The sequence below is a fragment of the Drosophila grimshawi genome, unplaced genomic scaffold (genome assembly GCF_018153295.1).
Source record: "Drosophila grimshawi isolate 15287-2541.00 unplaced genomic scaffold, ASM1815329v1 contig_545, whole genome shotgun sequence".
NCBI classification, from domain to species: Eukaryota; Metazoa; Arthropoda; class Insecta; order Diptera; family Drosophilidae; genus Drosophila; species Drosophila grimshawi.
The window spans coordinates 150763-164640 of record NW_025063357.1 but is presented as its reverse complement, the minus strand read 5'-3'; the positions used below and the strand labels follow the sequence as shown (position 1 = coordinate 164640).

The following is a 13878-nucleotide window of genomic DNA, read 5'->3' as shown; positions in this document are numbered from 1 at the left end:
TGAACATCAAACTAGGGCTGAGGAATATGGATATTGCCCTACTGATACTCCCAGGAGTCATCGACGACTTAGTCCTCGGATGGGACTTTTTGTCTGGCATGGGAACAGTTTTGGAGTGCGCAGGGTTACTAGTAAACATTCCAAAATGCGAGACAAACCACCAAGAAGAGATGTTGTCGGTTGCCAAAACGGTCGAAACACCAATACATCCGGACGCAAAGATTGATCAATTTTTGCGAGGAGAATTGGCGGCATTTGGGGAAATAAAAGGAACATCGCCTATAACTGAGCACCGCATTGTCATGAGCGACGATCGGCCAATTAAACAGCGGTACTTCCCTAAAAACCCCAAATTGCAAGCCGAGATCAACAAACAGGTGGATGACTTGTTGACCAAAGGGTGCATCGAGCCCTCCAGAAGCCCACACAGCGCACCAATCGTGATGGTGAAAAAGAAAACGGAAAAATGGCGTCTCTGTGTGGACTTTCGGCAACTAAACAGCAAATCTATAAAAGATGCATATCCGTTGCCGCGAGTCCACCACATTCTGGACCAGCTGAGAGAGGCAAAATTCATAACGAGCTTGGACCTGAAAGATGGATACTGGCAGATCCCGATGGAGAAGGAGAGTCGAGCGTTGACGGCATTCACAGTTCCAGGGAAAGGACTGTTCCAATGGAAAGTAATGCCATTCGGACTCCATTCGGCGCCAGCCACGTTCCAGAGGGCTCTCGATCGCGTGATTGGACCCGAAATGATGCCGCATGCGTTTGCATATTTGGACGACATTATCGTAATCGGGAAAACACGCGAGGAACACATGGACAACTTAAGAGAAGTGTTCCGACGGTTGAGAGCAGCGAATCTGAGGATCAACGTGGACAAGTGCGACTTCTTCAAAAAGGAACTTAAATACCTTGGCCATCAGGTGACCGAAGAAGGGATACGCACGGATCCGGAGAAAATAGCTGCTATCACCGAGTTGAAACCCCCTAGAAACGTAAAGGAACTACGACAGTACCTAGGAGTGGCATCATGGTACAGGAGGTTCGTACCAGATTTTGCCACAACAGTACACCCACTACACACACTATTGAAGAAAGGTACAAAATGGGAATGGACCGGAGAGCATCAAGAAGCTTTCGAAAAGGTCAAAGCTAAGCTAACACAATCCCCTGTGCTAGCATGCCTAGATTTCTCAAAGCCATTTTGCTTGCAGACGGATGCTAGTAATTATGGCTTGGGAGCGATACTGACCCAAGACTCAGAGGAGGGCGAACGGGTTATATCGTATGCAAGCAGATCTTTAAATGGTGCGGAGCGTAACTACTCTGCGACCGAAAAAGAGTGCCTTGCAATAATCTGGGGCATAAGGAAGCTAAGACCGTACCTAGAAGGATACCACTTCACTGTCATCACGGATCATATGGCACTGAAGTGGCTGAACTCCATCGAAAGCCCATCAGGTAGGATTGCGAGATGGGCACTGGAACTGCAACAGTTTGACTTTGACGTCAAATACAGAAAGGGAAACCTTAATGTTGTTGCAGATGCCCTATCCCGACAACCCCTGAAGGATACGTGCCTCAGAGTCTCGACTATGGATGACGCGATGGACCAGGCAAACAAAAGCTGTAACTGGATCCAAAAGATGCGGTCAGACATAGCGAAAAATCCGAGGAAGTTCCCAGACTATAGTGAAGAATCCGGCAATCTCTATAGACACATCCCGCATAGAGCTGGAACCGAGGATGTGGTAGCCTGGAAACTATGTGTGCCCACCGGAAAGAGAAGGCAAGTGCTAATTGAAAACCACAACACCGCCACCGCTGGTCATACGGGCAGCAGGAAAACAATAGCCCGAATAGCAGCACGCTACTATTGGCCAGGCTTATACAGAGACGTACGTGCATATGTCCAACAATGCGAAATATGTCAGCAGTATAAGCCAAGTCAAATGGCCGCGGCAGGACAAATGCTGACCAAGATACAGGAGGAACCCTGGACCACAGTTTGTGCTGACTTCGTGGGACCACTACCGAGATCTAGGCTGCCAAAGGCGTTGTTCGACGAGGTGACAGTCGGAACAGGCCAAGTAGCTCAAACACCGTCCGACAATGCAAAGAAACTAAAGGAAGTATTCGAAATTGTCCGGCGGAGTTTAGAAAAGGCAGCACAGGACCAAGCAAGGCACTACAACCTGCGCCGTAGACCGTGGAAGCCAAACATCGGAGACAGAGTGTGGGTGAAGTTACACCACCTGTCGAATGCGGCAGAAGGATTCGCGGCGAAGCTAGCACCGAGATACGGGGGCCCGTACCAAATTGTGGATTTTACCTCACCCGTAATATGCAAGATAAAGGGCATAACGGACAGGCGGATAAGGACAGCACACGTGAGCGACCTGAAGCCGCACAACGACCGGAAGGATACGGGTGAGCCTGAAAAATCAAAACAATAAATTTTGCCAAAAATTCCAATCAATATAACAGCGCCGTAGGTCACATTTTTTTCTTTCCCTACATAATAAGAGGGGGAAAATAAATGTGGTCTTATAGATATATGACACATTTATAAATATATATAAAAATAATTAAATATAAGCCCAAAGGAAAGGGTATAAAAATAATTCAATATAAACCCAAAGGAAAGGGTATAAAAATAATTCAATATAAACCCAGAGGAAAGGGTATAAAAATAATTCAATATAAACCCAAAGGAAAGGGTATAAAAATAATTCAATATAAACCCAAAGGAAAGGGTATAAAAATAATTCAATATAAAAAAATAAAAAAAAAAAAAATGTGTAACTACATATATACGAGTATGTGTATGAATAATGTTGGAATTGATGTAAATACAACAGTGCCCCAAGGCGGGCCCAAAAATGCAAAAACAAGCAAGGCGAATAAACAAAACAATTACGCTGATCAGCCTTACATCGGGAGAGCGAAAAGGGAAACATGCAAAGAGAGCGCATGGCCATGACCTACGCATCGACCGCAGACGTACGAGATAAAGATCAACGACCGCCAAAAACTTTTGCTCAGCAACGCGCTTGCAAATCAAAAATGCAACAACAATGCGGGAGCGAGCGCATATGTACGCGCAAGGGAAATGGAACATGCAAAGAGAGCGCATGACCATGACCTACAAACGACCGCAAACGTACATGCTAGAGAGCAACGGCCCCTAAAACGTTCGCTCAGCAGCACGCTTGCACACAAAGTGCAACGATAATATTTGAGCGAGCGGACAGGCACACACAGCGAAAAAGGTCAACGCACCCGAAAATTAATCAGCTGCGCGTTTGCGCACAAAAGGGCAACAATAATTTAGCACATGCACCGTTGGTTACTCACCCACACTAGACATATGCGTGTACACGATGCACCGTTGGTTACTCACTAATATTAGCACAGATGCGTGAGATGCACACCCGAAGGGCAAAGGGGGGAATTTTTTTGGGTAACCATGACCTACACTCGACCGCAAACGTACGAGCTAAAGCCCAACGGCCACCAAAACTTTTGCTTAGCAACACGCTTGCACGTAAAAAAAAAAAGAGAAAAAAATGCAATAACAATGTGGGAGCGATTGCAAATGTACGCGCAGCGAAGAGTGAATCGCACCGAAAACTAATCAGCAGCGCGTTTGCGCACAAAAAGGGCACCGTTGGTTAGTCACCAATATTAGCGCAGACGCGTGAGAGGCGTACCCGAAGGCAAAAGAGAGTTTTTTTTGCGCAGGCGTGCGCCCGAAGTTCAAGATAAGCTAAGCTCTTATACTAATGCTTAGGCGCGTGCATTCGAATAGTGAGAATATGGATTAGAGCTTTGCGAAAGAGAATTCGGGCATCGCGATCAACACACCCACACGCACACGCCCCAAAAGGGTATATAAGGCAGAAGCAGCCACGCACTCAGCTTCTTTGGAAAAAAAAAAGGGAAGAAAATTATAAAAACGCAACAAACTTTACAATGGAGGCTCAACCAAATTCTATGCTGGATAGCAGCGTGTCGGCAGCAGGTCACCGCCGCGCCTCGGACACAAATCCCTTTGACCGGCCCAGCGAAGCTGGCGTCCCGTGCGACGAGGGAGCCGGTCCGGGTGCGCGCGCGGCTAGCGATCGCCGGCCGCGACGCCCAGTGGGACGCGGAGTACGCCTGGTGCGCGAAGTGCGCGTGGTGGGCGTCGAGAGACGCCGAGTCCTGCGTCGCATCGCGCAGGAGATGCGGAACCGGCAGAGCGACGAGCTCGAGCTGCTGGCGTCGCCGCTACACCTCCCCAGCGACGAGGAAGGAGGGGCATCGCCGCCAAACGCCCCCAGCATGGGAGAAGATCCGGTGGAGGACGCAGTCCCGGAAGCCAACGAGGAGGCCCATCCACGACGCCGACGCTACCCTAGCGAAATGGACGAGGTGAATCCGGAATGGCTCCGTTGGCAGTACCCGGAATTGCCCTCGACACCGGAGGCCGACACCACCGACGAAGAGGAGCGCATGCTCACATCGTCAGAGGACGAAGAGGAGTGGCGGTCATCGACGTCTCCGGCGATCTCGGACGACGAGGAGGCGATGCCGTGGCCACAAGAGACGCCGGAGCCGGAGGTGATCACAATCTCGGACGAGGAGGAGGACACTGGCGAGGAGCGGTGGTCATCACCGTCTCCGGTGGTCTCGGACGACGAGGAGACGATGCCGTGGCCACCGGGGACGCCGGAGCCGGAGGTGATTGTGATCTCGGACGAAGAGGAGGAGGAAGAGCAGCCCGACGATGGAGGAGAGGCGCAGGGGCAGGGTGAACGCCCGCAAATCCCGCCACCCACCGTGACCGCCACCTACGCAAGGGCCTTCGCGGACGGCCGCTGGAGGCACCAAGTAACCCTGGTGTGCGTCTGGGAGGAGGAGGCGGGGGTGCCACCCACCTGGCAGCTGGAGGAAGAACACCCCCCCGCAAGCCCTAACCCCCCGCAGCGACAACGGAGCCCAACACCGCCCGCCGCGAGATCGCCACCACCCCCGCCGCCGGAGTGGAGACCGCCATTCCTGCGCCAGACGTCGTGCCCCGAGGCGGGACCCCGACCCACCCGACCGACGCTCCAGCGACAAAGCTCGGCTCCGGAAGGAGAGGCTGGATGGCAGGAGCTGCCACCGCCGGCTTGGCCACCTGGCATCACGGCGATGGCCGATGCCCAGCCGGGACCAAGCCGGCGGGCGTCCAGGATCGTGTGGCAGGAGGGGCACCGCTATCGAAGACCTCGATGCGGGGCACGCGCGTCTTCCGCAAGGTCGAGCGGCAATGAGGAAATAGAAAAATATATAAAAAAAAAAAAAAAAAAAATTTAGAATTATTAGTAGCATACAAAATAAAACAAACATAACCCCTTCAACCAGTATCTATTCTCTATTTACATTTTTAGGCCGTTGTCTCTCCTTAGGTTGGAGAGCGGAAGCTTTCCGCTGCCGAAGAAAGAGGGGAGTGTGAGGAGCCATAGAAGCATGCACTTGTGAGCATGCATATATGTGTATGTTTATGATCATAAGCATATATATATGTATGTTCACGAATGGGCATACAAAATGCCCGTAAGCATGTTATATGCGCCCTCACAAAAACTGTCCATTCAGACCGAAAAACCGGCCCTGATGCAGTTGCGGCGAATTCGCTCTCTTTCGCCCTCTCCCTTTCTAACGCGGGCGTTCAGCCGTTTGAACGTGTCTGACACACATGTCCATTAGGACATGTGCCGTTAGTGTAGGAAGAGTATTGCGAGAACAACTGTTGTCCATACTCACACTGACGGCAGACAATGGCTGGCGCCAGCAAAAGGGCAGTGGAAAAGTACCAGAAAATCACGCCACCAAAAGATCACGCCACCAAAGATCACGCCACCGAGGTACAGTCCCGGCAAAAGGTGGCCAGCCACGGCCTATAAAAGGAGCGCCGCCGCATAAGGCGTGGCTGTTTGATTAAATACGCGAGAAAGTGAACACGCTGTGAAGTAAACAAGCTGTGCAAATAAAGCAAGAGAGGCTGCGCGCATATACACGGAGCGAATATATGTGCGAGTGAAAGCCAGAACACCAGTGAAAGTGCAAGGACACGGAGTGTCAAACTCAACAAGGATCACAGGACATCGAGGTCCTGGAATTAGGTGCGAGCCGTTTATCCTTGCCACGCTTGAATTGTGGCAACAGGCGATATCCGCAAGGAACCAAGTGAAGCAAGCGAGGCTTGGTCTGTGATTAGCCAGAGAGTGAGACACGCGGATCCTGACTCACAAAAGGACTCGGCGCAATCCTTGAGAAGCAAGGAAGCCGTTAATCCTGGTGAACGTCAGAAGTGCTGTACGGAATCTCTGGCGGGCAGACTGAGATCCTGGGCTTGCATAGCTGGAGGCGGAGGGCCTAGGGCAGATTCTGGCGCACAGGAGCTCGAGTCACACCTGATCAAGGATACCGATGCGTGGTGAGACGCTACGGAGCTAGCAATAAGTAGCGATAAGATAAAGAATAATAAGAAGACCAACTGTGAATGGTAATATCAAGCAATAAAAGTGAAATAAATAAAGTGAGTTTAATATATTGATGCTGTGTTGTTAATTGTTGCAAACGCAATATAAATTTGTTGCTCGAACCCACAGCTCGACTGAGTTTTAGCCTAGCTAAAACGCCACCTAGCAAATAGGTTCGTCATAGATTGTGAGATAAGGGTCAAGTCCTCTCCTATTTTTAATAATTAAGGTGGGATCATTTCCCGTATTACATTCAAAAAGGTTAGTATTAAGGATGAAGGCTACGAGTGACTCACCCCTCGAATTTGTGACCGTGCTCCCCCATTGAGTGTGGTGAGCATTGGCGTCGTAGCCTATAATTATGCCGATCTTGTGCTTCTCGCACTCCTGGACGAGGGATCTCGTTATCTCGTCCGGTGGTGGACTAATGCTGTGGGCCATGTAGGCAGACAGTTGCCGTATCGGAGCTGACTGGAGCTCAATGCCTACCGCGATGCTGTCGCCATTGCTAAAATGATGGAGCAGAGAAATACTTAAATGTTTTTCGCGAGGATGCAGGGACGTTTTTTACCTTAAGTTTCAGCTACTAAGAGCTTATAGTTTTTGTTTCCTAGTCCGCAAACCTTGCCTCCAATCACCCAAGGTTCTTGGACTAGTATTATATCGTCTCCGCCGCCAGCCGGGTGGAGCATCAGGACAGCGGATGCTGCTTTACAATGTTGAAGGTTTATCTGCAGTTGTCTCAAGGACATCTGGAGATTCCACCCTCATCACCATGTTGTTGCTGTCCACTTTATCGAAGCCCAGAGGCCCTGAGGCAGAGTTGACACGTCCAACGTATAACCCGGCTCCAGTTCATCATCAGTTGCTCCGATCTCCGTAGGAGGACCCTGCTCGACTATCTTGTCACAGACAACAGAGTCTCCTCCGGCGTCGCATCATTCCACCCACTTCCACTGATTTGTAGGGATTCTTCAGTCCTTGTTGCCTTTGTCATGGATCGCTATGAGGATTCTTTCCTTGGCAATCTCGGCGAAGGACCTTCCAGGCTGCACCTTGGCCCGTTTTGCAACGGGTTCATGCCTCTTGCAAGCGTTGCCTTTTCGTCTGGCTCTGCTCTTTGTTGGGTGGTGCCTCACTATAGTTTGGCAGCACCTTTTTGGCCCATTCCACATTGTTTTGCCATTCGGCTGATGGTTTGGCCACTGCATTCGCGTTCTGCCGCTTCAAAATGCTTGCAGCATTTTTTCCTCCCGGCGTATGTGAATCTTTTTGCTGGTGGTTGGCAATTCGCCTTTCGCACCCGCTCCGGCCGGCAGCTTGGCTGCATAAGTGCTTTGCCTTCCCCCCACAGAGTCGGATGGGTCAGGGTTTTTGCCAACTGCACCCTCACCACTGGCTAAGCAAACAGGTTTTTCCGCCACTTTTGTCTGGTCCCCGCTCTGGCCAGGCTTTCGAGCCACTGCCTCAGCTACACGTTTGGGATTACTCCCTACCCGTTTGGTTGAGTACCGGACTTTATTAAGTTTTTATTTTCGGAATTCATTCTGATTCCCACGAGTTGCGGAGAAAAAATGTCCACCTGCACAGAGATCCACGATTTGTAGGTAAGGCTAAATAATATCGGAGGTCGCCCGGTAACCGATATGCTCTGTAGACTGAGCTATTTATTGACTCCCAGCCAGGCTGACTATCGGCACGGATCGCATTGCACCTTAGTCCGGTCCGTTACTTCGAAACCATGACTCGGTCCTTTGACAGGGACAAGACTATGGAGATAGACCATGTCCGAGGTTCAGGGCGCGAGTCTTAGCTAGCATCGGTACCTTGCCGACCACTGTAATGCTATTACCAGTCGGCACCCTCGTGGAGGGTTCAGTTGAGGAATTTTTGCCAACCACAATTAACCTTGCTTCACATAGAAAAATTTAAATTATACAGTAGCAACTCATAATGTAGGGATCGAACAACCCGCCTTGAACCGCTCAGAGTTGTTACTTAATCTTTCAGGAAATAGTGCACCTCGTAGCAGCTCTAGCTCACAAGTAGCACCAGAAAAAGTTTTAATTATATTGCAAAATTGGCGCATTAAATTCGATGGTTCGAAAAAATGGCATAATAACTAAAGAATTTATTTATCGTATCCAGTCACTTACAAGACAGAATCTTAACAATGATCTCAAACTTCTCTGCGATCATCTCCATCTATTGTTCACTGGTAAGGCGAGTGATCGGTATTGGAAATTTCACCGTGCATACTCAGATTTTACTTGGTATAATTTTTGTGGAGAGTTTCTGAAACGATTCGAAGATATAGAGACTGATTACGACATTTGAAAATGAACTGTTCGATGACATCCAATAAGCCATAGAAGATCTTGCTGATAGGCTTATAAACGGTATAGCTGAGTACGAATTAGTTGAATTGCCAATTCGAAATGCTAAGCCCAGTGTTCATCATGAATTACTTGCCTTGAACATCCGTAATAGATCACAACTTAGGAGAGAGATCCTCCGACATGAACAATTTTATAAATGATTGAAACCAAGAACCTACGTTCATATGTCACTGAAATGTCAGATCAAGACGATAGTCAAGGACTACCCGAGGACAACTCAGAACAGGACGAAATTTCACAAATTCAACGTCGCTCCATACAAACAATTCCAATTGGCTGGAATTGTGACAAAACACGACATAAATTCGAAAATTGTGTAGAGCAACGTAAAATATTTTGCTATGGATGTGGAGCAAAAGATACCTACAAGCCCAAGGTATTTACAAGGTAAATGTAACTCTTCAGGAAACCGACAGATGGATGTGTCATCCATCAACAAGCAGACCCATCCTTAAGAACTATTGATTTTATATGATACGATAGATCATTTTAAATTTATAGCGAAGCCCAAACGTTCGACATAACTCTTAACAGAGTTTTGGAAAGTCGTTAAGCATAACCGCCGAAAATTTATTTATGCTATTTTTCTGAACTCGGAAACACACGTGAAAACCGAAGGCAAGGAGTAGAGCGCAGTATTATATTTGATAGCTACGATAAGTTGCATTGGGGGAAGCGCTGCAAAAGAATTGTTGCCATACAGCAAGTCCAAGAGTGAGCCGGAACAATTCGAACAGCGAACGGATCCATTAGTAAGGTAGTAGCTAGGCTTAAAACGAATATATGCTATCGAGATTACGCTTGTAATGCCCCATAGTCCATTTAATTCAATTTTGTTGAATAGAGCAACACAAAATTACCATAAAATAAAATTAAAAAATCAGACAAGTAGAAACCACCTAATTTATTTCGTTACAAAAATAAAATCCGTCAAGGGAAATTGGTCGATCGTTAATTTTGAATTCTTGAAACTCGCGCTCATAATTTAGCGGATACCGCTACCGTGCGATCTATCGCCAAGAATGCAACAGTGAGATTTGTTGTCGGCAGCGCCTCTGGTAATAGCTCTGCTGAAAAGAAGCTGCTACTTCTTAGCTCCAGCTTCCTTCTTTTCCATTCGAAGTCGACGAACAAGAAGTCGTCGTCCCTTCTCTTGATAATTATAAATAAAAAAATAATAATATCAATTGAGGACGAGCAGGACAGGAAAACAAATATAAAAATTTCTAAGCCATCCACAGCTTAAAGTGGAAGGGATCGTTATCGCTGATTGGAACAGGAAAAACGCTCACTGTCAAGGTAGTTATTGAAAAAAAAAATATGTAAAATATCCCAAAACTAAATGTTTCCCGGCACATGGTTTCCTTAATAGGAGAATATATTACTGACGGCGTAAGGAAAACACCTGGATTTGGCGTAGCTCCAATGGTGGGGATTACAGTTGCATTAAAGTTCTGGACTTTGAATGTTCTGAATTTAATCAATATCAATCTAAATATAAATATAAATATACATATATGTATATAAAACAAAAACATCAGTGTCTCACAGTTTAATTCGGGAGTGTCTAGCAAAAATTTTAATTGCCTGCCATAAGCTAATTATCCAATATTTTTTAAAAATTCCAAAGACCTATGGCAGGTACATATATTAACCACCTAAATGACTATATGACCCCCATAAACGGGGGTTTCCCCACCGGCTAGGCCGGTGTGGCATTATGGACACCTGGGTGCCATAAAACCCGGATTTTTTACGTCAGGTTGATTATTTTCGGAATAAATAGACAAATCCGTCGTAGTGAGTTTAGTTATATCCTGCATCTCGGGTGTCACCAGCCAACAAGGACTATGGACAAACGGACTACCATTGAGCAACGGAATCTCATCCTGGAACACTTTAAGATTGGATATTCACATCGCCAAATAGCTAAAATGGTAAATCTTAAAAAAGTGGAGTGTGGAAACTGTGCGCCGGGTTCTGCGCAACCATGACTTTAATGCCCGAGTACCACGGAAAAAGACCTTTATAGGCGCAACAAATAAAGGGATTAGGATGACGTTCGCCAAAACCTACTTGGACAAGGATTTGGAGTTCTGGAACACAGTCATATTTGCAGATGAGTTGAAATTCAACATTTTTGGCTCGGACGGACGGAATTATGTGTGGCGACAGACCAATACTGAGCTGAATCCCAAATACCTAAAGGCTACAGTGAAGCACGGCGGAGGAAGTGTCATGGTATGGGCATGTATCTCGGCAGCCGGCGTCGGGTGTTTATTGAACCAACAATGGACAAGAATGTGTACCTCAATATATTAAAAGAAAATTTACTCCAAAGTGCCGAGAAGCCAGGAATACGACGTACTTTCCGGTTCTACCAGGACAACGACCCGAAGCATAAGTCCGGAATAGTACAGTCCTGGATTATCTGGAACTGCCCCCACATGATAATTTTACCGGCCCAGTCTCCAGACTTAAATGTTATTGAAAATTTGTGGGCTCTGCTGGAAAATACATCCGGAATCACAACATATCTAGGAAACAGGATCTCAAAAATGCTCTGCTGGATGAGTGGAGCAAAATCAGTCCAGAAACTACCCGGAAGCTGGTATCTTACATGAATAATAGGTCAAGGGAAGTTATTAAGGTTATTAAGGATAATATCCTTATTTAAGTTTTTATACGCCTAATATGTTACTTTTCTAAGACTGTCCGAAATAAATTTTGACATGTATTTTGGATATGTTTTCAGTTTTTGACTAATTTTAGTTAATTAATTAATATTTTAATAAAAACTGAAGTTTCCTTTTCAAATGTGATATAACATAAAACAAATTGGCATTTAAACATTTTTCGTTTGTTTCTTTGTTTAAACCTTATAGCACTTTAAAATTTTTGCTAGACACTGCGAAATAAGCTGTGTATGTGCTAGGTTGTGTTTTAACTAGGCTAAAAACTCAGTCGATCTGCGGGTTCGAGCAACAAAATTTATTAATTGCGTTTGCAATAATTAACAACACCGTCGATGCATATACATATATTAAACTTGCTTTATTCACTTATTCTATTTGCGATTACACTGTTGGGTTTATTTGTTTATAATCTGCCCGTTCCGTGTCGTCTCGCCACACATTGGTGTCCTTGGTCAGTTGGAAGCGAGCTCCTGTGCGCCAAAATCTGCCCTAGGCACTTCGCCCGCCAGCTACGTAAGCCCAGATCTCAGTCTGCCCACCAGAGATTTCGTACAGCACTCCTGATGCTCACCAGGACTAGTGGTTTCCTTGTTCCTCAAGGATCGCCCTTAGTACTCTTGTGAGTCAGGATTCGCGCGTCATTCTCTGGCTCAGCACATACCAAGCCTCGTTTGCTTCGCCTGGTTTCTTGCGGATATCGCCTGTTGCCACACAATTCTGGCGTGGCAAGGATATACACTTCACTACTGTTTACAGGACCTCGATGTCCTGTGATTTTCGTGTTTTGTGGAGTCCTTTGACACTCCGTGTCCTTGCACTTTCACTGGTATGATCTGGCTTTCACTCGCACATATGTTCGCACCGTGTATATGCGCGCAGCCTCTCTTGTTTGATTTGGACAGCTTCGCGTGTTTACTTTCACAGCCTCGCGTGTTTCCTTTCACAGCCCCTGCCTTGTGCTGTGGCGCTCCTATTATAGGCCGTGGCTGGTCACCTTTTGTCGGGACTGTACCTCGGTGGCGTGATCTTTTGGTGGCGTGATCTTCTGGTAACTTTCCACTGCCCTTTTGCTGGCGCCAGCCATTGTCTGCCATCAGTGTGAGTATAGACCACAGTATTGCTCCCGCTATACTCCTCACACACTAACGGCACATATCCTGATGGACATGTGTGTCAGACACGTTCAAATGGCTGAACACCTGTGGTAGAAAGGGAGAGGGCGAAAGAGAGCGAATTCGCCGCAACTGCATCAGGGGCGGACTTCGGTCTGAATGGACAGTTGTTGTGAGGGCGCATATAACATGCTCACGGGCATTTTGCATGCCCATTCGTGAACATACATATATATATGCTTATGATCATAAACATACACATATATGCATGCTCACAAGTGCATGCCTCTATGGCTCCTCACACTCCCCTCTTTCTTCGGCAGCGGAAAGCTTCCACTTTCCAACCTAAAAGGAGAAAACATCGGCCTAAAAATGTAAACAGAGACAATAGCTGGGGGGTTTTTTTTCTTATTTTATTTTTATGTTGGGCGATAAATTAATGTGCTACAAATGTAATATTTAATGTTATTTATTATCTGCTAAAACCAGTTCTATGTTTATGTTATAGATTTTAATTCACTGCTATTTTTCATTCATACCTTTACATATCAATGTTTTATAGCCTTTCAATAGGTTGATTAATGTTTAAATAAATTGCTACCCCCGGGTCGGGGTCCCGCCTCGGGGCACGACGCCTGGCGCAGGAATGGGGGTCTCCACTCCGGCGGCGGGGGTGGTGTCGATGCGGGGTTGTCGATGCGGGGGGTGTTCTTTCTCCAGCTGCCAGGTGGGTGGCACCCCCGCCTCCTCCTCCCAGACGCACTCCAGGGTTACTTGGTGCCTCCAGCGGCCGTCCGCGAAGGCCCTCGCGTAGGTGGCGGTCACGGTTGGTAGCGGGATTTGTGGGCGTTTGCCCTTCCTCGGTACTTCTCCTCCTTGTGCCACTCCTCGTCCTCTTCTTCGTCTGAAAGGACGATCACGTCCGGCTTCGGCGTTGCTTGTGGGAACGGCATCGTGTCTTCGTCGTCCGGGTTCCCTATTGCCGGCGATGACCGCCGCTCCTCGCCAGTGTCCTCGTCCTCGGACGATATTAATATGGGCTCCTCGTCGCCCAGCGTCCCCGGGCCTTCGGTCTCACCTTCCGAGTTCTCGGTCTCGTCGGGTTCGATCGGTTCGGTCGACTCCCAAGAATCGATGCGGGGGCGTGGTCCGG

At 47.4% G+C, this 13878-nt stretch overlaps 1 protein-coding gene across 1 annotated transcript; it reads left to right on the top strand.

Annotated features, from left to right (window-relative positions):
* Positions 1 to 3981: 3981 nt before the first annotated feature.
* LOC122322697 (serine/arginine repetitive matrix protein 1-like) lies at positions 3982 to 5939 on the top strand. The gene is made up of 2 exons (XM_043215758.1): positions 3982 to 5229; positions 5811 to 5939. Exons 1-2 carry the CDS (start codon positions 3982 to 3984, stop codon positions 5937 to 5939), a joined length of 1377 nt encoding a protein of 458 aa, XP_043071693.1.
* Positions 5940 to 13878: the final 7939 nt, after the last annotated feature.

Bases quoted from the DNA above. Each gene is read 5' to 3' on its own strand.
- LOC122322697 (XM_043215758.1), top strand. From the start codon at position 3,982: ATGGAGGCTCAACCAAATTCTATGCTGGATAGCAGCGTGTCGGCAGCA. The intron at 5,230-5,810 runs GTGTGGCAGGAG...CACTGACGGCAG, and splicing joins GCCGGCGGGCGTCCAGGATC to ACAATGGCTGGCGCCAGCAA.